General features: G+C 52.1%; 1 protein-coding gene across 2 annotated transcripts in view; it reads left to right on the forward strand.

Annotated features, from left to right (window-relative positions):
• LOC142922492 (dual specificity tyrosine-phosphorylation-regulated kinase 2-like) overlaps window positions 1-10,241 on the forward strand; it is a 97,028-nt gene extending 86,787 nt beyond the window's left edge. The window contains exons 8-12 of one of the 2 annotated variants that reach the window (XM_076063305.1): window positions 2,649-2,730; window positions 3,082-3,254; window positions 4,707-4,767; window positions 5,360-5,477; window positions 9,830-10,241. In XM_076063305.1, the coding sequence (XP_075919420.1) occupies window positions 2,649-2,730; window positions 3,082-3,254; window positions 4,707-4,767; window positions 5,360-5,477; window positions 9,830-10,070 (675 nt within the window). In that variant the 3' untranslated portion in view covers window positions 10,071-10,241. Of the gene's footprint in view, window positions 1-2,648; window positions 2,731-3,081; window positions 3,948-4,706; window positions 4,768-5,359; window positions 5,478-9,829 lie in introns of those variants that run through there. The other variant, XM_076063303.1, reaches the window with a different exon arrangement.
• Window positions 10,242-26,041: the final 15,800 nt, after the last annotated feature.

Here is a 26,041-nt window from a genome sequence, read left to right on the forward strand (position 1 = left end):
TTCTGTAGATGTAGATACCACTGGTTCTTCACGTTTTGCAGATGTAGATGCCACTGGTTCGTCACGTTCTAAAGATGTAGATGCCACTGGTTCTTCACGTTCTGCAGATATAGATGCCACTGGTCCTTCACGTTCTGTAGACGAAGATGCCACTGGTTCTTTACGTTCTGTAGATGTAGATGCCACTGGTTCGTTACATTCTGTAGACGCAGATTCCACTGGTTCTTCACATTCTGTAGACGCAGATGCCACTGGTTCTTCACATTCTGTAGACGCAGATGCAACTGGTTTTTCACGTTCTGTAGACGTAGATGCCACTGATCCTTCACATTTTGTAGACGAATATGCCACTGGTTCTTCACGTTCTGTAGATGTAGATGTCACTGGTTCGTCAAGTTCTACAGATGTAGATGCCACTGGTTCTTCACGTTTCTAGAGATATAGATGTCACTGGTTTTTTGCGTTCTGTAGAAGTAGATGCCACTGGTCCTTCACATTCTGTAGATGTAGATGCCACTGGTTCTTCACGTTCTTTAGATGTAGATGTCACTGGTTCGTCAAGTTCTACAGATGTAGATGCCACTGGTTCTTCACGTTCTGGAGATATAGATGTCACTGGTTTTTCGCGTTCTGTAGATGTAGATGCTACTAGTCCTTCACATTCTGTAGACGTAGATGCCACTTGTTCTTCACGTTCTTTAAATGTAGATGTCACTGGTTCTTCACGTTCTGTAGATGTAGACGCCACTGGTTCTTCACGCTCTGTAGATGTAGATGCCACTGGTCCTTCACGTTCTGTAGATGTAGATACCACTGGTTCTTCACGTTTTGCAGATGTAGATGCCACTGGTTCGTCACGTTATACAGATGTAGATGCCTCTGGTTCTTTACGTTCTGCATATGTAGATGCCACTAGTTCTTCACGTTCTGTAGATGTAGATGCCACTGGTTCTTCACGTTCTCTAGATGTAGATGCCACTGGTTCGTCACGTTCTAAAGATGTAGATGCCACTGGTTCTTCACGTTCTGCAGATGTAGATGCCACTGGTCCTTCATGTTCTGTAGACGAAGATGCCACTGGTTCTTTACGTTCTGTAGATGTAGATGCCACTGGTTCTTCACGTTCTGCAGATGTATATGCCATTGGTTCTTCACGTTATGTAGATGAAGATGCCACTGGTTCTTAACGTTCTACAGATGTAGATGCCACTGCTTCTTCACATTCTGTAGATGTAGAAGCCACTGGTTCGTCACATTCTGTAGACGCAGATGCCACTGGTTCTTCACATTCTGTAGACGCAGATGCCACTGGTCCTTCACGTTCTGTAGACGTAGATGCCACTGGTTCTTCACTTTCTGTAGATGTAGATGCCACTGGTTCTTCACGTTCTGTAGATGTAGATGCCACTGGTCCTTCACATTCTTTAGACGAATATGCCACTGGTTCTTCACGTTCTGTAGATGTTGATGTCACTGGTTCGTCAAGTTCTACAGATGTAGATGCCACTGGTTCTTCACGTTCTGGAGATATAGATGTCACTGGTTTTTCGCGTTCTGTAGATGCCACTGGTCCTTCACATTCTGTAGACGTAGATGCCACTCTTTCTTCACGTTCTTTAGATGTAGATGTCACTGGTTCTTCACGTTCTGTAGATGTAGATGCCACTGGTTCTCCACGTTCTGTAGATGTAGATGTAGATGCCACTGGTTCTTCACGTTCTGCAGATGTAGATGCCACTGGTTCGTCACGTTCTACAGATGTAGATGCCACTGGTTCTTCACGTTCTGCAGATGTAGATGCCACTGGTCCTTCACGTTCTGTAGAAGAAGATGCCACTGATTCTTCACGTTCTGTAGATGTAGACGCCATTGGTTCTTCACGTTCTGTAGACACAGATGCCACTGGTTCTTCACGTTCTACAGATATAGATGCCACTGGTTCTTCATGTTCTGCAGATTTAGACGCCATTGGTTTTTCACGTTCTGTAAATGTAGATGCCACTGGTCCTTCACGTTCTGTAGACGCAGATGCCACTGGTTCTTCACGTTCTGTAGATGTAGATGCCACTGGTTCTTCACGTTCTACAGATGTAGATGCCACTGGTTCTTCACGTTCTACAGATGTAGATGCCACTGGTTCTTCACGGTCTGCAGATGTAGATTCCACTGGTTCTTCACGTTCTGCAGATGTAGATGCCACTGGTTCTTCACGTTCTGTAGATGTAGATGCCACTGGTCCTTCACGTTCTGTAGATGCAGATTCCACTGGTTCTTCACGTTCTGTAGATGTAGATGCCACTGGTTCTTCACGTTCTGCAGATGTAGATGCCACTGGTTATTCACGTTCTGCAGATGTAGATGCCACTGGTTCTTCACATTCAGCAGATGTAGATTACCACTGGTTCTTCACGTTCTGCAGATGTAGATGCCACGACCGCCATCTATCGAACTTATGAACTCTCGGTTCTGAACAGCAGCAACTGGAGCATACGGACTGGGTTTGGTTCGTATCTCTGATAGTTCGCAAGCTGAACGTTCATAAGTAGAGGTAGTTACCGTACATAGACGTACAGTCCTAGAGAGTGTTCGACGCCTTGACCCCGCTGAGTGTGAATCCTCTCTCTCCCTGCCGCTCGCTCCCCATCCAGGGCAACATTCTGGTGAAAAACATCGCGAGCCGCGTTGCCAGAGTCACCGACTTTGGCTTCAGCTTCTTTGTGGACCGTCCACGTGAGTGGTGACCCTCATACACCTGCACTTGTGTGTGTGGGTGTGTGTGGGTGTGTGGGTGTGTGTGTGGGTGTGTGTGTGGGTGTCTGTGTGTGTGGGTGTGTGGGTGTGTGTAGTGGGTGTCTGTGTGTGTGTGTGGGTGTGTGGGTGTGTGGGTGTGGGTGTGTGGGTGTGTGGGTGTGTGGTTATGGGTGTGTGGGTGTGTGAGTGGGTGTGTGTGTGTGGGTGTGTGGGTGTCTGTGTGCGGGTTTCTCCTCCCACCCACCCACCCACCACCGCCCCCCACACACGCGCACGTACCCAGTCCACATTCACCATCACCGCCGCTGTCGCTTGCCGTCGTCCGCACAGCCTCGCACGTGGGAGGCACCCTCGTCTACGTGGCGCCCGAGGTGCTGCTGGGCTACCCGGTCACCTGCGCCGCGGACACGTGGTCCCTGGGCTGCACCGTCGCCAAGATGGCCACCGGCAGGGACCTCTTCCTCTCCTTCGGCCGCGACGACCACCTGGCATGCTGCATCGAGGTGACCGGGGAGCCTCCTTGGGGGAAAGGGGGGGGGACACCTCAAGCGGGAGACTTGGCCCAGACCGGCCCCGCAGACATCCACCCAGCCAGTCACCCAGCCAGACACCCAGCCAGCCACACAGCCAGACACCCAGCCAGCCACCCAGTCAGACACCCAGCCAGTCACCCAGTCAGACACCCAGCCAGTCACGCAGCCAGTCACCCAGTCAGACACCCAGCTAGACACCCAGCTAGTCACCCAGCCAGTCACCTGGCCAGTTACCCAGTCAGACACCCAGCCAGTCACGCAGCCAGTCATCCAGCCAGTCACGCTGCCAGACACCCAGCCAGTCACGCTGCCAGACACCCAGTCAGACACCCAGCCAGTTACCCAGCCAGACACCCAGCCAGTCACCTGGCCAGTTACCCAGCCAGTCACCTGACCAGTTACCCAGCCAGTCACCCAGCCAGACACGCAGCCAGTGACCCAGCCAGTCACCCAGCCAGTCACCCAGCCAGTCACCCAGCCCGACACACAGCCACCCGGCCAGCCACCTGACCAGTCACCCAGTCAGTCACCCAGTAAGTCACCCAGCCAATCACCCAGCCAGACACCCAGACAAATACGCAGTTACCCAGCCAGTCACCCAGCCAGTGACCCACCGACTCGCCAAACCCACCGACCGACCCACTCACCCACCCACCTACCAACCCACCTACCTACCGACATACCCACCCACCTACCAACCTATCTACCCACCTACCCACTCACCCACCCACCTACCAACCTACCCACCTATCTACCCACCTACGCACCCATAATGCTCAATGTGACAATGTCACATAGAGATCTTTTTCTGCCGTACGGCCGATGAGAAATAGCTACGTAGCTCTGTGGGCGCCTTACCTGGTTAAAGAAAAATAGTTTAGCTGTAGCTTGGGTCCCTGTGTAGGTCACTGTCCTTCTATATGAGTCTCTAGATCTCCAAGGTGCTCTGTATGGGTCTCTGTGAGTTCCTTTTGTTCTTTGTAAGTCTATGGGTCTCTATGGGTCTCTGTATGGGTCTCTGTGAGTCCCTATTGTTCTATGTAAGTATATGGGTCTCTATGGGTCTCTGTATGGGTCTCTGTGAGTCCTTATTGTTCTATATAAGTATATGGGTCTCTATGGGTCTATGTATGGGTCTCTGTGAGTCCCTATTGTTCTATGTAAGTCTATGGGTCTCTATGGGTCTCTGTATGGGTTTCTGTGAGTCCCTATGGTTCTATGTGAGTCTCTGAATCTCTGTCGGTCTCTATGCATCTATGTATGGGTCTCTAGGAGTCCCTATGTTTCTATATGTCTCTGAATCTCTATGGGTCTCTCTGTGTAACACGCGTGTAACATGCGTGTAACACGCGTGTAACATGCGTGTAAAATGCGTGTAACAAGCGTGTCTCTCTTTGTCGCTGTCTTGAAATGGTTGTGCAGATCCTGGGCATGCCTCCAAAAGAAATGGTGGAGAGATCTCGCAACAAAGAGCACTTCTTTGGTGAGTAGAAGGGTGGTGTGGTGGTGGTGTGGTGGTGGTGCTGTGTTGGTGGTGGTTCAGTGGTGGTGGTGTCGTGGTGTGGTGTGTTGTTGATGTGGTGGTGGCGATGGTGGTGGTGTGGTGGTGGGGGGGGCCTGGGGGGAGCGGTAGGGAGGAGGTGGTGGTTGGGGTTTGGGCCCACTCAATTACGACCTGGGTTGGGGTTGATAAGCAACCCAAGTATGGATAGGTGGGTCGATAGGTTGGTGGGTGGGTAGGTGGGTGGGTGAGTTGGTGGATAGGTCGGGTGGTAGGTGGGTTGAGTGGATAGGTAGTTAGGTGAGTAAGTGGGTGGGTGGGAGTCGGTGTGGGTGGGTGAGTTGATATGTTGTTGACGTGGTGGTTAGTGACACTGTGCGTGTGTCTGTCTCTCTCTCCCTGTCTCTCTCTTTATCTCTTTATGTGTCTCTCTCTGTGTCTCTGTCTCTCTCTGCCTCTCTCTCTCTATCTCTCTGTCTCTCTCTGTCTCTCTCCCTGTCTCTCTATCCATCTCTCTCTATCTCTCTATCTCTGTCTATCTGTGTCTCTCTCTGTCTCTCTCGCTCTCCTGCAGACCGATTCGGCCATCCTCTCTGCCCGGCCACGAAGCGTCACCCGGGAAGCATTCCCCTGCATTTCGTGCTGTGGGGATGTGGAGCTCAGCTCGTGAACTTTATCAGAAACTGCCTACAGTAAGAACAAAGACAAAGATCCCCCATGTAGCCTCTAGCAGGCTGTAGGGGCAAGTGCTGTTAGTAGTAGCGAGTAGCAGCACCTACACACAGACAAAATCCCCCGTGTAGCCTCTAGCAGACTGTAGGGGCAAGTGCTGTTAGTAGTAGCGAGTAGCAGCATCTATGAAGGCCGGTGCTGTGGCACACACAGAGGGGGTGGGTGGCCAGCACCACGCCCGGCCGCCTTTGTCTCAGGGTTGGAGATGTTTACACACCGCACCAGGTACTCTTTTGAGGCTGAGTCGACCGAGGGGAGGACCAGGACCGGTTGTTCAGATAATCGCAGTCACTGGTGTTGGCTGTGAGCGGGAATCGAACACGTACACACACGTACACACACTCACACGCCACTAAGTGGCAGTGATGTCACCACGACGCTTGTGCCAGGCCATGTGCACCTTGAGGCCACGTGAAGTGTCGAACGCCCGCCCGCTGGCAGGAGGTCACGGGGCAGACCCAGGTGCCACAGGTCGACTGACTGAGATGACTGGCTGATGCACCACCTGTGCCCCCTACTGTGCCAACCTGCTGTGCTTTAGCCACCCGGCGCTCCGCTCGTTGTTGTGAGCGTCGCTCCTCCGCCCTCTGTTGTTGTTGGAGGGCGACTGCCTCCAACTGCCCAGTAGCGTCCTTCACGAGCCTCCTGCACAGAGGCCGATCTTGACACCGCTGGTACCAGTCATCAGCAAGTCCACTCAGCTCCACGTCCTCCTGTACCACGTCACTCCATCTCTTCTCTAGCCCGTGCCGTGCCCGTTTAGCCCCCTCAATCCGGCTGAACAAAAGCTGTTTCAGCATGCGGTGGCTGGGCATGCGGGCTACATGACCCAGCCATCGCAGCCTTGCCCGCCGGAGGAGCTCACCGATGGGACCTTGCCCAGATCTTTCAAGGATTTGTGAGCTCCTCACACAATCCAGTCTGGTTAAACCCAAGATGGATCGTAGGCAGGCCAGCCTAAATGTTTCTAACCGGCAAAGATGTTCCATTAGGGGGGTCCACGTTTCGCAAGCGTAGAGAAGGGAGGGAATGACGGTGGCCGAGAAGACCTGAAGCTTAGTGCGGAGCGAGAGACCAGGTAGCTTCCACACAGCGTTACGCAACCAATTAAAAGATTCGGAGTGAGACCTCTGCTGTTAAACTGGAGCCGGTCATAAGCACACTGCCCAGGTATGGGAAACTCTCCACTCGCTCCACAACTGCCCCATCACCGATTGGGAGTTGTGGGGGTGGAGTGTCCGATGGTACAATACCCAGGCAGGTGCTTAGTTTGGGTGGGGCTGATGGTAAGGCCCCACCTCTTAGTGGTACGCTCCAGTCTCAGCAGCAGCGTCTCCAACTCCTCCTCTGAATGAGCAGCTATTACCCAATCATCAGCATACATAACGTGGTTGAGCAATACGGAGCCATCCCTTGACCGCACCCGGGCATCGATCAGCCTCCCATTATATCTGTACCATATAGAGATTCCCCCGGTACAGCTATTGAAGGCTTCACGAACTATGTGGTCAAAATAGATGTTAAATAATGTGGGAGCCAGAGGACATCCCTGTCGCACCCCAAGGTGTACAGGTAATGGCTCTGACTCCCGGCCACGTAGTTTTACCCGGGCCCGCTCACCATCATGAAGGTCCTTAATGATCGTGAGCAGAGCGTCAGGTACTCCAAAAGCACGAAGAACAACCCAGAGCCCAGGCCTACTGATGGTATCATAGGCCTTGACCAGGTCAATAAAGCAGAGATGTAGGTCTTGTTGGAATTCCCTACACCTCTGCTGTAGCAGACGGACAGAAAATATGGCATCTGTGCAGGACCGCCCTTTCCTGAAACCACATTGGGGCTCCGCAAGCCTCTCCTCAGCGTGCCTGGCAAGGCGATGCTGAATAATCCTTGCCAGGACCTTTCCCGGCACACTGAGGAGTGAGATGCCCCTGTAGTTGTTACAGTCTGTGCGGTCCCCCTTCTTAAAAAGGGGGACTACCAGGGCATCCTTCCAATCCTGCGGAACCCGTCCAGTGGTCCAGACTGTTGTTATGATGTCATATAGGGCAGTCTGTGCACAAACGCCACCCTCCCTCAGCATTTCGCATGGGAGATCATCTCTGCCCGCTGCCTTTCCTGGTCTCAGACTCCGGATCGCCTTCAGTACTTCCTCAACAGATGGCACCTCAGCCAGCCACTCACAGGGGGTGACTTCTTCCAATATTTGAGGCACCGCAGCCTCAGCAGGGTCATCCTCACTTTGTGCCACGATGTTTTCCTGGCTGAGGGATTTTCCCTCCCCCAGGACCTCACAGAAATGCCCAGCAAATCTGCAAACCTATTCCTGGGGGTTGGAGATTAGATCACCGTTTTTTCCCCTAATGATGGTAATAGGTGTGGCGCTGCAGGTTACTTTTTTGATGGAGTTAAATAGAGATTTGTGATCACGGGCCACGGAGACAGACTCCATCTCCTCAGCAACCCGCGACCACCACCCATCCTTGCAGCGCCTCACGGCTCTCCGAACCTCCGAGCGAAGGCTGCGGTAAGCCTCCTCATTCTCTGACGTGGGATTCTGTAGCCGATGACAGTGGGCCTGTCGTTTTTTCTCAACCATCCTGAACACCTTCTCTGTCAGCCAGGGTCTCTGGGGAGGTCTGGACCGCGTACCCAAAGCAGCCATTGCAGCTGCATGAGTCACAGTCCTAAACCTCGCCCATTTCCCCTCGACATCAGGAGGAGTCGGGGACGATGCCAATCCCAGCCGCAAGCGATGATTAAATTCTCGCTTGCAACTTTCATCAGATAACTGAGACCAGGCCACTTTAGGTTGGCATGGGGTCCTGGGTGTACACCCACCACCGGAGTGGAAGAATGGCAGGCGCATCTTACATATGACTAATCAATGGTCAGAGGGCAGATCAGCTCCACGGTAGATCCTGGTGTCAAGGACATGGGCTCGCATCCGCTGGTCCGTAACTATGTAGTCCAGCAGATGTTCTTGCTTGGACCCGGCATGCATCCATGATGTTGTGTGGATGCGCCGATGCCAGAACAGCGTGTTGGTAATTACAAGCCCATGGGCTGCACAAAAATCTAGCAGCCTCCTACCGTTGTTATTGAGCTGATCTGGCCCATGCCCTTCAATCACTCCAGACCAGGTGCCAGCATCATGACCAACTCGGCCATTGAAGTCACCCAACATGATGACTCTATCCCGAGGGGCCACTTTAGCCAGCACCTGTGACAGGAGGTCATAGAAGGCATCTGACTCATTGGCTTTGCCTGCATCCTTTCACGGATGTTCATCTTCGGTGGGGGCATAAGTAACCACGACCACCATTCCTCGCCTCCGGTTGATGGGAAGGCGAGCCCAAAGTAGCCTGGGGCTTACAGCTTCCCACACCTCACCGCCACGCTCCCACGCCCCCTTCGTTCTTTTGTTCAACAGAAGAGCCACATCCTGTTGTTTGGCAGTCTGCTGCCCCGAGTAGAGGACTGTCCACCCATCATGGTGGCAGGAGCCAGAACCGGTCCACCGGACCTCCTGAATGCCACAGAGATCCAGGCGGTACCGGTCCAGCTCCCGACAGAGGAGTGGCAGCCTCTCCTCCGCAGTGAGCGTTCGAACATTCCACGTTGCCACCCGTAGTGGTTTTTCGTTGTTTCTGGAGGAGCCCCAAGGGTAGATATTCAATCTCCTGGCTCCGCCAATTGGGGTTTGGCCAGGAGACGTCATAGACGCCTGGCCCCCCGGGGCCTCCGGCACAAGCTTATTAGCTATATACTTAATTCGCGGTTTAGTGGTAATTAATTGAAGGTGGAGGGGTTACCAGCCCCTCGCACCCGTCCAGAGCTCCCGTTTAGACCCTGTGGTGGACACAGATGCCATGAGGGGAGGAGCCAATCGAAATTGGACCTCCCCCCACAGCACTGTCCACGGCAGAGTTGCCCGTCCGGCACCACGAGGAGGTAGGGGGTTGTTTTGCCGGACGGACCTACACACACGTACACACACACGTACAGATACACACGTACACACACACGTACACACACACACGTACACACACACGTACAGACACACACGTACACACACACACGTACACACACACACACGTACAGACACACACGTACACACACACACGTACACACACACACGTACAGACACACACGTACAGACACGATCAGATCGGAACGTGACGTACGTCTAGCGAACGTCATATCCTCACCCCGCCTCACCCCCCTTCTTGTCCTTCCCCCCCCCCTCCGTGCCCCCCCTAACCCCCTCCGTGCCCCCCCTTACCCCCCTCCGTGCCCCCCCTCACCCTAGCTGGGATCCGGAACTCCGCATGACACCGGAGCAGGCGCTGGCTCACGGCTGGCTCCAGAGCGACGACACCGCCAGCCCCAGCGACGACCTCCCCACCACCAGCCGGGCCCTCCCCACCACCAGCCGGGCCCTCCCCACCACCAGCCATGCCCTCCCCACCACCAGCCGGGCCCTCCCCACCACCAGCCGAGCCCTCCCCACCACCAGCCGGGCCCTCCCCAGAGCTGTGAAGCCACGGTGAGGCTCTCTCTGTGTGTATGGGTCTCTGTGGGTCTCTATGAGTCTCTATGAGTCTCTGTGTGTATGGGTCTCTGTGTGTATGGGTCTCTGTGTGTCTCTGTATGTGTATGGGTCTCTAAGAGTATGGGTCTCTGTGAGTATGGGTCTCTGTGAGTTTCTGTGGGTCTCTATGAGTATGGGTCTCTGTGAGTCTCTGTGGGTCTCTATGAGTATGGGTCTCCATGAGTATGGGTCTCTGTGAGTCTCTGTGGGTCTCTATGAGTATGGGTCTCTGTGTGTATGGGTCTCTGCTGGTCTCTATGAGTATGAGTCTCTGTGAGTCTCTGTGAGTCTCTATGAGTATGGGTCTCTGCTGGTCTCTATGAGTATGGGTCGCTGTGAGTCTCTGTGGGTCTCTATGAGTATGGGTCTCTGTGAGTCTCGGTGGGTCTCTATGAGTATGGGTCTCTGTGAGTCTCGGTGGGTCTCTATGAGTATGGGTCTCTATGAGTATGGGTCTCTGTGGGTCTCTGCTGGTCTCTATGAGTATGGGTCTCTGTGAGTCTCTGTGGGTCTCTATGAGTATGGGTCTCTGTGAGTCTCTGTGGGTCTCTATGAGTATGGGTCTCTGTGAGTCTCTGTGGGTCTCTATGGGTATGGGTCTCTATGAGTATGGGTCTCTGTGAGTCTCTGTGGGTCTCTATGAGTATGGGTCTCTATGTGTATGGGTCTCTGTGTGTATGGGTCTCTGCTGGTCTCTATGAGTATGGGTCTCTGTGAGTCTCTGTGGGTCTCTATGAGTATGGGTCTCTGTGTGTATGGGTCTCTGCTGATCTCTATGAGTATAGGTCTCTATGAGTCTCTGTGGGTCTCTATGGGTATGGGTCTCTATGAGTATGGGCCTCTGTGAGTCTCTGTGGGTTTCTATGAGTATGGGTCTCTGTGAGTCTCTGCGGGTCTCTATGAGTATGGGTCTCTATGAGTATGGGTCTCTGTGAGTCTCTGTGGGTCTCTATGAGTATGGGTCTCTGTGAATCTCTGTGGGTGTTTATGAGTATGGGTCTCTATGAGCATGGGTCTCTATGAGTATGGGTCTCTATGAGTATGGGTCTCTGTGAATCTCTGTGGGTGTCTATGAGTCTGTAGAAACTCGTGATGGGCAAGTCCACTCCTGGGGGTGGGGACCGACTGTGACCTCTGGCCGTAGTCGCGCGATGCTGACGTGGTGGTGCTGTGGTGTTGCTGCCTCTCTCTCCACAGAGCTCAGCCGGAGAAGAGGCTCCCATCATCATCATCATCATCCTCCTCCTCCGATGAGGAGGGGGAGGAGGAGGAGCAGGAGGAGGAGAAGGAGGAGGATGAGGAGGAGATGGAGGAGGACGAGGACGAGGAGGAGGATGAGGATGAGGAGGATGAGGATGAGGAGGATGAGGAGGAGGAGGAGGATGAGGAGGATGAGGAGGAGGATGAGGAAGATGAGGATGAGGAGGATGAGGATGAGGAGGATGAGGAGGAGGATGAGGACGAGGAGGAGGAGACGGAGGATGAGATGGAGGAGGACGAGGAGGCGGAGGAGGCGATGGAGGAGGAGGAGTTGGATGAGGATGAGATGGATGAGGAGATAGAGGAGGAAACGGGGGATGAGGAAAAGGATGAGAATGAGGAGCAGGAGAACAAATGTGAGGAGGAGGGGGGTGATGAGGAGACAGAGGAGGAGGTGGAGAAGGTGGTGGTCGTGGTGGTGCAAGAGGTCGAGACGAAGGTGGTGAAGATGGAAGTGAACGAGGACAAGATGGAGGAGGAGGAGGAGGAGAAGACGGAGGAGGAGAAGGAGGAGAAGGACGAGAAGATGGAGGAGAAGGAGGTGGAGGAGGTGGAGGAGGAGACGGATGAGGAGAAGGAGGAGGAGAAGGAGGTGGTGGTGGTGGTGGTGGCCGTGGTGCAAGAGGTCGAGACGAAGGAGTTGGAGGAGGAGACAGAAGAGAACAAGGAGAAGATGGAGAAGATGGAGGAGGTGGAGATGCGGCAACAGCAGAAGAAGGAGGAGGAGGAGGAGAAGAAGAAGAGGAAGCGAGGGGGCTTGGCCCAACTGGGCAGGGCGCTCCGCTCACTCCGGTCGCTCTTCGGCCGCCTGCTGCTGTGTGGTGGACGGCCCACGGCAGAGTAGCGGCGTGGTGGTGGTGGTGGTGGAGTCGGTGCCATCCACCACCACGAGCAGCACCACCACCGCACGCACCACCCACTCACCCCGTAACACCACACTCACCACACACACCCAGCCACACACACCCAGCCCACACACACACACTCACCCCACACACACACACACTCACCCCACACACACTCACCCCACACACACACTCACCCCACACACACACTCACCACACACACACACACTCACCACACACACTCACCACACACACACACTCACCCCACACACTCCCGTGGGGAAACAGCTGTGGCAGAAGACGAAAGAGTGGAAACCCAGACATGGACTGGACACAGCCACTCTGACTGCACTCACCACACACTCAGCCCACCACTCACTCACCACACACTCAGCCCAGTAGCCTACCCAGGGCCCGCTTACCCCGGGACTCCAGCCCATGCTGGTTTTCATCCGGTGGCAGTCCTCAAAGGAGGAGGATGAGGGAGGGAGTGACCTCGCCACACGGTTTCCAGGACATGGGGAGGGGGAAGGGAGGCCTGGTGCAGGCACTGGGCGAGAAGCCTGTCTAGGCCCTGCCACGTGAAGTTTGTTTAAGAAAAAATGTTATAATTTAATCATATATAGCTCTGTACATAATATCGTAGTTTTGAATGTTATTATTGTAAATATTATAATTATTGTAAGAATGTTGTGTTCTTCTAAGAGGGTTGTTATTGTGCATAAAGTCACCGGGACGTGAGATGACCTTGCGGACGTTGATTTTGTGGGGTCTGGTGCCGTCGATTGTCAGTGACGTGTGGGGTCTGGGTTCATCTTGGCCGTGTCACTGGGGTTTATAATGGGCAGGTAGGGTGGGTTCATCTTGGCCGTGTCACTGGGGTTTATAATGGACAGGTAGGGTGGGTTTATAATGGGCAGGTAGGGTGGGTTTATAATGGACAGGTAGGGTGGGTTTATAATGGGCAGGTAGGGTGGGTTCATCTTGGCCGTGTCACTGGGGTTTATAATGGGCAGGTAGGGTGGGTTTATAATGGACAGGTAGGGTGGGTTATAATGGACAGGTAGGGTGGGTTTATAATGGGCAGGTAGGGTGGGTTTATAATGGGCAGGTAGGGTGGGTTCATAATGGATAGGTAGGGTGGGTTTATAATGGGCAGGTAGGGTGGGTTTATAATGAACAGGTAGGGTGGGTTTACAATGGGCAGGTAGGGTGGGTTTATAATTGGCAGGTAGGGTGGGTTTATAATGGGCAGGTAGGGTGGGTATTTAATGGTCAGGTAGGATGGGTTTATAATGGACAGGTAGGGTGGGTTTATAATGGACAGGTAGGGTGGGTTTATAATGGGCAGGTAGAGTGGGTTAATAATGCGCAGGTAGAGTGGGTTTATAATGGACAGGTAGGGTGGGTTTATAATGGGCAGGTAGAGTGGGTTTATAATGGGCACGTAGAGTGGGTTCATAATGGACAGGTGGGGTGGATTTATAATGGGCAGGTAGGGTGGGATGGCGATTGGACGCCTTCCCCACGTAAGATGGCGGTTAGGTGCCTTCCCTATGCAAGATGGCGGTTGGGCGCCTTCCCTTGGTCCCTTTCCAAATAGATTGGTCCCTTTCCACGTTAATGGGTCTCTTTGTGAGTCTGTGGGCGTATGTTGTGAGTCTACCGGCGTCCGTTGTGAGTCTGCTTGTGTCCGTTGTGAGTCTGTGGGTGTCCGTTCTGAGTCTGCGGGTGTCTGTTGCGAGTCTGTGGGTGTCCGTTGTGAGTCTTCCGGCGTCCGTTGTGAGTCTGCTTGTGTCCGTTGTGTGTCTGTGGGTGTCTGTTCTGAGTCTGCGGGTGTCTGTTGTGAGTCTGTGGGTGTCTGTTGCGAGTCTGTGGGTGTCCGTTGCGAGTCTGCGGGTGTCTGTTGTGAGTCTGTGGGTGTCCGTTCTGAGTCTGCGGGTGTCTGTTGTGAGTCTGCGGGTGTCTGTTGTGAGTCTGTGGGTGTCCATTGTGAGTCTGTGGGTGTCCGTTGTGAGTCTGCGGGTGTCCGTTGTGAGTCTGTGGATGTCCATTGTGAGTCTGCGGGTGTCCGTTGTGAGTCTGTGGGTGTTCCTTGTGAGTCTGTTGGTGTCCGTTGCGAGTCTGTGGGTGTCTGTTGTGAGTCTGTGGGTGTCCATTGTGAGTCTGCGGGTGTCCGTTGTGAATCTGTGGGTGTTCATTGTGAGTCTGCGGGTGTCCGTTGTGAGTCTGTGGGTGTTCATTGTGAGTCTGTGGGTGTCCGTTGCGAGTCTGTGGGTGTCCGTTCTGAGTCTGCGGGTGTCTGTTGTGAGTCTGCGGGTGTCCGTTGTGAGTCTGTGGGTGTCCGTTGCGAGTCTGTGCGTGTCCGTTGTGAGTCTGCGGGTGGTGTTAGTGATTGTGGTTGTTAGTAGTGGTGATAGTGGTGGTGTTACTGGTGTTAGTGATGGTGGTGTTGGTGGTATTAGTGATGGTGGTGTAAGTGAGGTGATCAGATGCCATGGTGGTCCCCATCTTTAAGAAGGGAGACCGCACAGACTGTAACAACTACAGGGGCATCTCACTCCTCAGTGTGCCGGGAAAGGTCCTGGCAAGGATTATTCAACACTGCCTTACCAGGCATGCTGAGGAGAGGCTTGCGGAGCCCCAATGTGGTTTCAGGAAAGGGTGGTCCTGCACAGATGCCATATTTTCTGTCCGTTTGCTAAAGCAGAGGTGTAGGGAATTCCAACAAGACCTACATCTCTGCTTTATTGACCTGGTAAAGGCCTATGACACCATAAGTAGGCCTGCTCTCTGGCTTCTTCGTGCTTTCGGAGTCCCTGACCCGCTGCTCACGATCTTTAAGGACCTTCATTATGGTGAGCGGACCCGGGTAAAACTACATTGCCGGGAGTCGGAGCCATTCCCTGTTCACCTTGGGGTGCGACAGGGATGTCCTCTGGCTCCAACATTATTTAACATCTATTTCGACCACGTAGTTTGTGAGGCCTTCAGTAGCTGTACCGGAGGAATTTCCATCTGGTACAGATACAGTGGGAGGCTGATCAATGCCCGGATGCCGTCAAGGGATGGCTCCCTATTGGTCAACCACGTTATGTATGCCGATGACGTGATAATTGCGGCTCACTCAGAGGAGGAGTTGGAGGCGCTGCTGCTAAAACTGGAGTGTGCCACTAAGAGGTGGGGCCTTACCATCAGCCCCACCAAAACGAAGCACCTGCCTGGGTATTTTGTACCATCGAGCACTCCACCCCCACAACTCCCAATCGGTGATGGGGCAGTTGTGGAGAGAGTGGAAAGTTTCCCATACCTGGGCAGTGTGCTCATGACCGTCTCCGGTTTAACAGCAGAGGTCTCACTCCGAATCAGTCGAGCGGCATTATCTTTTCAGCAGTTGGGTAACGCTGTGTGGAAGCTACCTGGTCTGTCGCTCCACACGAAGCTTCGGGTCTTCTCAGCCACAGTCATTCCCTCCCTTCTCTACGCTTGTGAAACGTGGACCCCCCTAATGGAACATCTTTGCCGGTTAGAAACGTTGAGGCTGGCCTGCCTCCGATCAATCCTGGGTTTAACAAGGCTGGATTGTGTGAGGAGCTCACAAATCCTCGAAAGATCTGGACAAAGCCCCATCAGTGAGCTCCTCCGGCAGTCAAGGCTGCGTTGGCTGGGCCATGCAGCCTGCATGCCCAATCACCGCATGCCCAAGCAGATTTTATTTGGCCGGATCGAGGGGGCTGAACGGACGCAGCACGGGCTAGAGAAGAGATGGAATGATGTGGTACAGCAGGATGTGGAGCTGAGTGGACTTGCCGATAACTGGTACCAGCTGTGTCAAGATCGGCCTCTGTGGAAGAGGCTCGTGAAGGACGCTACTGGGCAGTTGGAGGCAGTCGCCCTCCAACAACAACGGAGAGCGCAGGAACGACGCTCCCAACAACGAGCAGAGCGCCGGATGGCTAAAGCACAGCAAGTTGGCACAGTAAGGGGCACAGGTGGTGCATCAGCCAGTCATCTCAGTCAGTCGACCTGTGGCACCTGGGTCTGCCCCGTGACCTCCTGCCAGCGGGCGGGCGTTCGACACTTCACTTGGCCTCAAGGTGCACATGGCCTGGCACAAGCGTCGTGGTGACATCACCGCCACTTAGTGGCGAATGGCGATTGTTGTTGTTGGTGTTAGTGATGGTGGAATTTTTGTTGCTGGTGTTAGTCGTGGTGGTGTTAGTGATGGTGGTATTATTGGTGCTGGTAGTGGTGTTCGTGGTGGTCTTAGTGGTGGTGTTAGTGTTGGTGGTATTATTGGTGGTGGTGTTAGTAGTGGTGTTAGTTATGGTGTTAGTGGGGTAGTGTAGCGGTTAGCGCGCTGCTCTAAGAACCTGGCGACCTGGGTTTGATTCCCGCTCACAGCCAACATTGGTGACGATTATCTGAACTGGTCCTGGGCCTCACCCTAGATCGACTCAGCCTTAAATGAGTACCTGGTGGGAGGTGCAAACATTGCCACTGGGGAGACAAAGGCGGCCGGGCGTGGTGTTGGCTACCCACCCTCTCGTGTGCCGTGCCGGCCTTCATAGGTGCTCGCGGACAGCACTTGCCCCAACAGTCTGTTAAGGCTATACGGGGGATCTTTGTCTTTGTTCGTGGTGTTAATTGTGGTGTTAGTAGTGGTGTTCGTAGTAGTGGTGTTCGTAGTAGTGGTGTTCGTAGTGGTGGTGTTCGTAGTGGTGGTGTTGGTGGTGTTAGGAGTAGTGTTAGTAGTGGTGTCCGAACAGAGGAGCAACGCTCACGACAACAACCTTTGAGCCGGGCATCTAAAATGCAGCAAGTTGGCACAGTCATCTCAGTCAGACAACTCATGGCACCTGGGTCTGACCTGTGACCGCCTGTCAGTGAGCCTTCGGCACTTCACGTGGTCTCAAAGTGCACCTGGCCTGGCACAGGCGCCGTGGTCACATCACCGCTACTTAGTGGCGAATGGCAGTTGTTGTTTTTTGTATTTTTCGTATTGTGTGACTGGTGAGGATGTGAGTCCGTGTTGATGAGAGTCCGCATTGTGACGTGACGTGGGTTTAGACGTGGGTGTGTCATGCCCCTTCAACTCTGCGTGTCCCTTGCCTCTGTCTGCCGCTCTCCACGCAGAGACCCGGACCGCGCGAGAGACACCGTGAGCTCTGAGCACCCTCGTCTGCAAGTTGCTACCATGGAGGTACATGTGGCTCCTCGACTCGTGTGGTGAAGTATGGGTGGACGTGTGTTCTCCCCTCTGCGTGTGCCTACCTGTCACCTGTATACCTGGGTGTGCTTCTCCTTGCCCGCCTAAGTGTGTGCGCGTCTATCAGAGTGTCTCTCCGAGATCCTTTTGGTGTACGTGCCCGTCTACGCGTGAGCATCTACAGCGCTGTTATCTATCCACTGATGGATGAACGCCTCTCTCCCTGAGACCCTACTACCCCTCACATCCTGTGATGGAATAATCTGCCAAGCGCCGATTTCGTCGCACCATCTCTCTAGCGGCTCTCCTCTCTGATGTGTTCTGTTCCTTGGTTGTCGCTCCGTTATTATTCTTGACCGTGAGCCATTGTTGTCCCTCCTAGCCATGGCTCGTCCGGCCCGAGTCCCACTCACTCCTCTTAACAGTTTGAACGATGCCATTGACCTGCGTGTGACCTCGAAATCCACACGTCTTTCATTGTAAATCCAAGCATGGCAACTGATATTGGCCAAATATCCCAACGCTGAGAACTGGCAACATCTCGGCAGGACCCTCCTGAATGTGGAGCCCAGGATGTCAGAGATGCTGGCTCAGTGCTCGCCCACTGCACTTGCTCCAACATCTTAATCAAGCCCATGTGGTGGACGTTTGTCTTTGTGTGTGTAGATCAGCCGAGCTGGAGAGGCTCGGAGTAACGGCGAGTCTTGCACCACGTGGAGTGCGCTGTCCTCAGCGCGCACCGGCTCCATCCGCAGCAAATCGCCACAAGGTAAGAATAGAAATGAGTGACGTCAAGATGGCCACGCTGAATGGTGGGACATCACGACGGTCATGTTTCAAGGGGGACGTCACAGTGACCATGATGCATGGGGGACTTCATGGTGGCCATGTTGCATGGGTGATGTACCGTTCGAATTTTGCCGTTCTCTGGTCTAACACCGACGAGACAAGGTCATAAAGAAGGCTGTCTCTGGTGCGGGCCAGTCAGTTTCAAAGACAATGCCCATATATTATCGGAGCATGTTTGTTTGCATATTTTTCCACAAGTACGTGTGGTAAATGCAGACTTGATGCCTTGCAAAAGGTATCTATTTGGTGTTTGAACATATTAACACCTGTTTTTGTGCCAGAAAGGGTAAAAGCTATTCTTATTTCATAAAATCCTTCTTGGCATATCTGTGTTATATTTATCTAATTCGTTAACCCCGTTTTCAAACCCAAGCAACCTAAGATGTCCTCAGAGCTGCATATAGCTGGACATCGAACAAAGATGGTCACTGCATGGCACGCTTTCAGATGTGCTTCTGCAGTCATCTGGAATGCTCTTCCGACATTAGGCAGCCACTGGAGCGATGCACTTTTAAATCAATAATTTTTGCGAACTTGTTAGTTTGTTGCCTTTCCCCCTCACTTCTGATTAGCAGGGCTGCCGAAGCACGGTTTAACATACGGACATAACTGGTATTGGCCAAAACATCCAAATCCCCTGCAAATTCCTCAAATTGGGATCACACAGCAGACGTAATGACAGCAGCGTCGCCCCCATTCTCTGTAAAGCATCTGCAGGAACCTCCTGAAAAGGAATCTTGAGACTTTTTGAGGCTGTGCTGCTTAAATGAAAGATCACCGACAGCTGTTGTTATTCTCTTGCCTGCAGCAATCCTGGCTCTCTTTGGCCCACAAATGACCCACCGGGAGAAGTTGGAGCTTGTCGCCATACAGGAAGTATGGTACTTTGCGCTCCGCAACAGATCCCGGGGACACAACAACGATGGATACGACGACCACGAACATCATTACATTCCGGTGAGACTCGCCACAAAGCCCCCGCCGTGGGGGCGGTCACAGGGCGCAGCAGTCGCGGGGTTCGTGGCTTCTTGTCATTGCAATTTAAGCACCAACCAACCAGAGAAAGCACACGTGCACTCTCCCACACACTTCACAATCAGAAGTGTATTTCCCAAGTTAAGCCCATTGAGCTAAAGAGCTTTTTTTAGGGTGACTCGGCCAGCAGACATCAGAGCATTCCACAATTACAGATTTAAGAAAACCAAACGCTTAATAAAAGCAATTATTTCGTAAAATAATGCTCACATGTTGTGATTTTCAAAATATAGTCAGTCTAAATTTGTGTCATTTTGTGCAGGTCCACCATGAGCACCTCCACTACCGCTATGAGGTGCTGAAGAAGATTGGGGATGGAGCTCAAAGCCAGGTGATCCGGTGCCTTGACCAAAAGATGAACACCCTGGTGGCAGTGAAGATCTTGAGATCACCATTGAGGTAAGAATTCAGAGTGGTGTCGTCACAAGGACGACGTTGTTGTTATGTCCAGTGCTGTGGGCGGCCGTGTGATGAGGTGGTGACAACTCGTGCCTCACGTAGAGGGTCCCCGGTTCGACTCCTGACTCGGGTGTCCTCCTGTGTGGAGTTTGTATGTTCTCCCCCTGTTCTGGATCAGTTCACTCTTACATTACATTAAGTCTTCATTTAACCCGGTAGATGCATTCCTGAAAAGTGCCGCATTAAGGGAAAGCACATTAAGCAAACATAATATCCCCATATATAATGTAACGATAAAGTTTTGCAAGATATAATACACGCACACAGTGATGTAAAGAGATCAATAACGGAGGGCATGCTGTCACGTCACGTGATCATTCCGCATTCCACCTACTGTGTCATACCGCTCAGCCTTGCAATTTTATAGCGGGCACATTCCACGTTATAATGGGCGCCTTCCTGCATTAGAACAGAAGCATTCCGGATTATAATGGGTGCGGTCCGTGTTATAACGGGAGCCTTCCACATTATCATGGGCACGTTCCACGCTATAAAAGGCGTGTTCCACGCTGTAATGGGGTTGTCCCATGTCATAACGGGCGTGTTACATGTTATAACGGGTGCGTTCTGCGTTATAGCAGCTACTTCATGGGACCTCCTTTGCCAGTACCAAAATATACTCCCAAAGAAGGTCCATGATGTAGCCGTTCACCCTGAGCTCTCATTACTCTGATAACGCTTGTCTTTGTGCTGTACACCTTTTGGCGTACTCTGGTCTAACATCGTTTTTGAGACGAGGCTCAAAAGAAAACTGTCTCTGGTGTGGACCAATCAGTTTCAAAGACAATGCATATATTATCAGAGTATGTTTTTTGTTTGCATTCTGACCACAAGTATTATGGTTAATGCAGACATGATTCCTTGTAAAAGGTTTCAGTTTGGTGTTTTAACATCTTAACACCTGTTTTGTTGCCAGAAAAAAAGGGAAAATCTATTCTGATATTTTGGTACTGGCAAAGGAGGTCCCATGATATCCCACGTTATAATGCCTTGCTCTGTGAGAGCCACATTTAGTCACGACTCAGCTGTGGCTCAGTCTCTAAAACTCAGGCTCAGCTCTCGCTCAGCCGTGGTTTGGCTCAGGCTTGAGCCGCTCAGCTGCTGTTAAAGATACATGAGTGGCTCAGCCGTGGCTTGGCTCAGCTTCTGGGAATCCTGAGTGTGGCTGGGGCCATGCTCGGAGTCGGCTCAATTCACACATTAGGGAATCACTACGTTCAGGCAACACCCCAAACCCCCTTCTATCCCTTGCTTATTTGATCCTCTTCCCGATCCTTTCTGGAACCTTCCATGAGCGCGGTACCGGAACTCACAATGCCATTACACTTGGGGAACGTATATTTATTTATTTAATTCGGAATAGAATTTGTTTCTGGTCATTCCTTTAGCAAGTCTAAGTCATGATTCATTTGTGGATTTTCTCTGCACAGCTCCAAGGATGATAAATTTCAGAGAAAGGAGCTCCAGATGGCTCTGGAACTTCAGGGCGAGGGCAGTGATGAGGAGTACAACGTCATCAAAGTCCTGAACCATTTTGACTTCAGAGGACACCACTGCATTGTCCTGGAGCTGTTGAAGTACGTACCATGTGTTCCCACCGCCCCCCCCCCCCCCCCCCCCATAGCGTGGTTAACTACATTAGCTAAACTAAAACTTTTATTTAACAGGTAAAGCCCACTGCCCTATCAGTTATTTTTCACAAGCGGCCTGGCTACAAATGATAGCTAAAAAAAATGGCTGATGTGGAAATGTATAGCAGCCAAATACTCTAAACACATGTTTCTAAATGTGGAGGGACAAACCAGAGAACCCGGAGAAAAATCCACGTGACCAGGGGTAGAACATGCAAACTCAAAATATACATGCGTCACGGTCGGGATCAAAGCCCCGATCTCTTCCACACCAGGGGAGGGTGATAACGTCACACCACCGGGGCTAGATGTTACTTTTGGGATTCCTGTGCCACCCACGCATTGTGATACTGTGGAGCTGTAATGTGTCCCGGGTGCACGAGGCCACTCCTCTTTTCTCAATCAGCCCCGCCCACTTTTATATAGCCACGCCTCCACTCGATCAGCAGGTTGGCTGCAGCGCAGTGGTGACGCTTGTGCCCCTCGGTGAAAATCCCTGAGTTCGATTCTCAACTCGGACGCCTTTCTGCGTGGAGTTTGTATCTCCTAATGGATAATTCCACCACCCGGAAACAGAGCCAATGAAAGCAAGTGGACAGATGTGCTAACTGATTTGGTTTATCAACAAACCGATGACCTAAACCCACACTGAGCTATGAATCATATTAGTCGTGAATGTGCAAATATCATATTAATATTGTCGTTATCAGAATCCACGCAGTATTGCAGGGTATGACACTGACGCTGCTTCGTTGTTGTCATTGTTGTTGCTGCTGCTGCCTCTTTCACAGGGAGAGCCTCTATGATGTGATTACGGAAGCGGGGTTCCGGAAATTGCACATGGGGATGGTGAAAACTTACACCAGGGGCATCCTCAAGTTCCTTTGCCACACCAAGGCCAGGAGCATCATCCATGCAGACATCAAGCCAGTGAGTGGACACAGCAATCAGCGTGACTTTGTTCCGGAGTTGTGTCATTATTGGGGACTCGGTCCATAGAGAAAACTAACCACGTTGGTCACAGGGTCGATGTGTTAGCTCTGTCCGTCTATCTGGAAGGAAGCAGGGTCACCTTACCTCTGGTGATGATCTGGTATAAATTAAACTGTTGTGTAGAGTCGTGTCGCTATTGCGGGACTCACCACAGATAAAACCAGCAATGTAGATGACAGCGTTGCCCCAAACTTTGGGAAACACAAACCGGAGCCGAAAAGAATGATTTTCAAAACGTGCCAAACACGCGTTTGAACTGACAGCTGCCCGTTGTCAGCTTCCATGCTGTAAATGGAAAACTTCCCAAGACAAACGTGCGGTGGAAAGCGTCACGAAATCCGTGCGCCCTCGAGTGTGTTTTTTGGTCCGTAACTCGTTATCGGGCAGCTGTGAGCAACTAGGATAAGTTGTCTATAGAGCCGCACCCTTTTACTTAGATGGTGCTTCAGAGAGCTTTAAATGTGATGAGCCTCGACTAACATCGCTCATCTTGACGCATTTGAAAGGGGCACCCCCAGTGGCAGCTGTCAGAAAACAGCGAATGTTGCACTTGACTCAAGGTTGATGACGGCGCTACGCCTCACCTAGTTCCCCTGTTTAGTTTGCACCGTGGTACGTGATTGATCCACTGCTGGCTGAATGCTATCGGCGTAACCTCCGAGTGTGAATTACTTCTGCCTTTCTTCCTTTAGGAAAATGTTCTACTCAAGGATACCGTGACTGGCACCATCAGGGTCACGGACTTTGGCACCAGCTTTTTTGTGAAAAGGCAACGTGAGTAACCTCACCTGGGTGTGAGTTTCTGCGTGTGGGTGTGAGTTTCTGCGTGTGGGTGTGTCTGTGTTCCAGTGTGTGTGTGTGTGTGCAAGTCTCTTAGTGTCTGTACATGTGACAGTGTGTGATAACGATGCTGTTCATGACACAGTGAGTATACACACACACGTACTTATATATTCGTTGTTGTTGTGCAGCTCTGCATGTGGGTGGGACCCTGCCATACCTCTCTCCGGAGGTATTGCTGGGCTACAGATTAACGTGTGCAGTGGACATGTGGGCACTGGGCTGCACAGTGGCGGAGTTGGCGACCGGCAGGAAATTATTCCATTCGGACAGCCGCGATGACCACCTCCCGTGCTGCATGGAGGTATTTCCAACTGGACGTTCACCCGCTCGTGATTCCCCCCTCCTTTCTTGAAGTTGTAGGCTATGGGGGGGGGGGAGCCAGGAGAGGGGGGGCGATTGGCTACTTGGTGATCTGGCGAATGGCAGCCATCGTATGTTTTATGCATGTACACGTGTGTGTCTTGAACGTGTGGGGGGAGGAGTGGTGTAGCGGTTAGCGTGCTCAGCTACAAACCCGGTAATGCGAGTTTGATTCCAATTCACGGCCAACATCAGTGAGGATTATCTGAACCGGTACTGGGCATCCCCTAGTACAAATCAGCCTCAAATGAGTACCTGGTGCCGTGTGCACCTGCTTCAATATGGCCAACTATCCCCTCTCTGTGTGTACCACAGTCCTGGCCCTCAACAGGTGCCGCTACTGTTGCTGCTGCTGTTTCTACTCACTACTAAAAGCACTTGCCCCTACAGTCTGCTGCGGCTACACGGGTGACTTTTGCCTTTATCTCAACCATGTGCAGATCCTTGGGTTGCCTCCAAGATGCATTATGTATGCAGCTCCTGACGGAATGCACTACTTTGGTTAGTTGAAGGGTGGGGCGAGCAACTGGACGGATTCAGTGTTAGGGTGTGGCCTGGAGCTGTTGTAGTATTTTGGGGGGGTGGCCATGCGGGGGGGCCTCTTTGTATTTTCAATTCCTTGGGTGAGTGGGTGTGTAAATGGGCGCGTGGGCAAGTGGGTAGGTGGGCAAAGTGGTGGTTGGTGACTGTGTGTCTCTCCTGCTGTGCATGTCTCCTGCAGATCGTTTGGGCATGATGTTCTCCCCAGTCAAGAGAAGGGTGCCAGGGAGCTTGTCACTTCACGGGGCACTCAAAAGCCACGACCCGGAGTTTGTTGACTTTGTCAGCTCCTGCCTGCGGTAAGAATCATCCCCCACCCCCTCCCCCCTCCCCATGAGGATTTCTCCCACCAAGGTGATCAACGATCGCCCTCCACCGATCACCAGGAAGATGTGGAGCTGAGTTAACCTGCCGATAACCAGTACCACCGGTGTTAAGATCGCCCTCTTTGGAGGTCCGTTAAAGATGCTCCTCGGCAGTGCGAGGCTCAGGGCATTATTAGAGTACCGCGTATTGAAGGATTGCCGCTGCTACCAAGACTACCGCTGATGCCGTGCGATCCTGGACCTCGTGGGAGAAGGGAAGGAACGTCAATCCTCTCACCACGCCTCTCTCAGCATGTGAGCCACGTGTGACCCCGGTGCGTCTCTCAACAGATGGGATCCGGATTGTCGTATGACGCCAGCGCAGGCGCTGGGTCACAGCTGGCTCCGGACCGCGGCCACCAGCACCACCAGCAACGCCACCGCCACCACCATTGCTGCTCCTGGCAGTGTACAGTGTTTTGGAGCTGCTGAGTGACGGTAAGCCATGAGTTGCTTGTCCAATGTTCAAGGCAGTCCATAGGGAGGTGTGGGGCCCGGGGCAAGTCACAATTAAATCGGAAGTATTACCAACAATACAGGGGTTTTTTCGGTTAGATCGCATAGATATACATGTGTTGTTAAACTCACCACCACCCAACACAGCCAATTAGTAAGGTGTATCATGTAAACAAAATGTGCCAATTAGTTACTAGATCAGCACACCAGTGTTGGAAAGTAAACCCACCACATTTACTATTCGAGTACGACATTTTGCCGGGGATTGCAACCAGCCTCATAAGGTGACGGCCAGAATTGTGGAGAAATACTCCTGTTTCGGTCTTAGTGATAAATGTGAATGTGATGTCATCATTTGTGAGCCAATCTGGTGCGAAAGCCTACGTGTTAAAAAGACATTTGATGTCTGACACCGTGACATCGAAGCACAGGGCCGCCAAAAGCACGGTGCCTGGGGCGGTTTCCTCAGTACACCGTACCCGGGGGACGGCTCTGCTCCCGTTAATGTATTTATATTTATTACTACTACCCTTATTTAGCCAGCATGAGCCTCACTCAGTCTCAAGACTCTTTTTCAGTAGAGTCCTGCCAAGTTGTTTGCAGTACAGAACAAATTTGCTTTTGCTACTGCTGCTATGTGATCCCAATTGAGTGATTTGGAGGTTCAATTTCTAACACTGGCGAGGATGTCCATCCAACACTGGTTGCGTGGCGTGTGTCAGGGTTCAGTTACGTGGAGGAAAATGCCAAACCCAAAGGAATGAAAGTTACATTTTAATGTACAATTTTATTGAGGGACTGTGTGTTGTCTTGGAGGGGTCTGGGGCTGTTTTTGTTGATGTTTTGCTGCCTTGCCCAAGTTTACATTTAGTGTTGAAAATCTGGCAGGATTTTATGTACTTTGTGCTTATGTGCTCAATTTTTTGTGACTTGCTTACATTTTTACACGTTGCACTCCTCTTGTTTGTTGTAACTTGCTGACCCTGTGCCTCGACTGCATATCTGTGAAAGAAGAGCTTCATAGCTTATCGGATTCCTCTTCATCCAGTCTAAATAATGTATTCTGATTTTGGAAACCAATGCAG

The sequence above is a fragment of the Petromyzon marinus genome, unplaced genomic scaffold (assembly GCF_048934315.1).
Source record: "Petromyzon marinus isolate PM22_M1 ecotype Great Lakes invasive population unplaced genomic scaffold, UKy_Petmar_22M1.pri1.0 PM_Scaffold_1, whole genome shotgun sequence".
NCBI classification, from domain to species: Eukaryota; Metazoa; Chordata; class Hyperoartia; order Petromyzontiformes; family Petromyzontidae; genus Petromyzon; species Petromyzon marinus.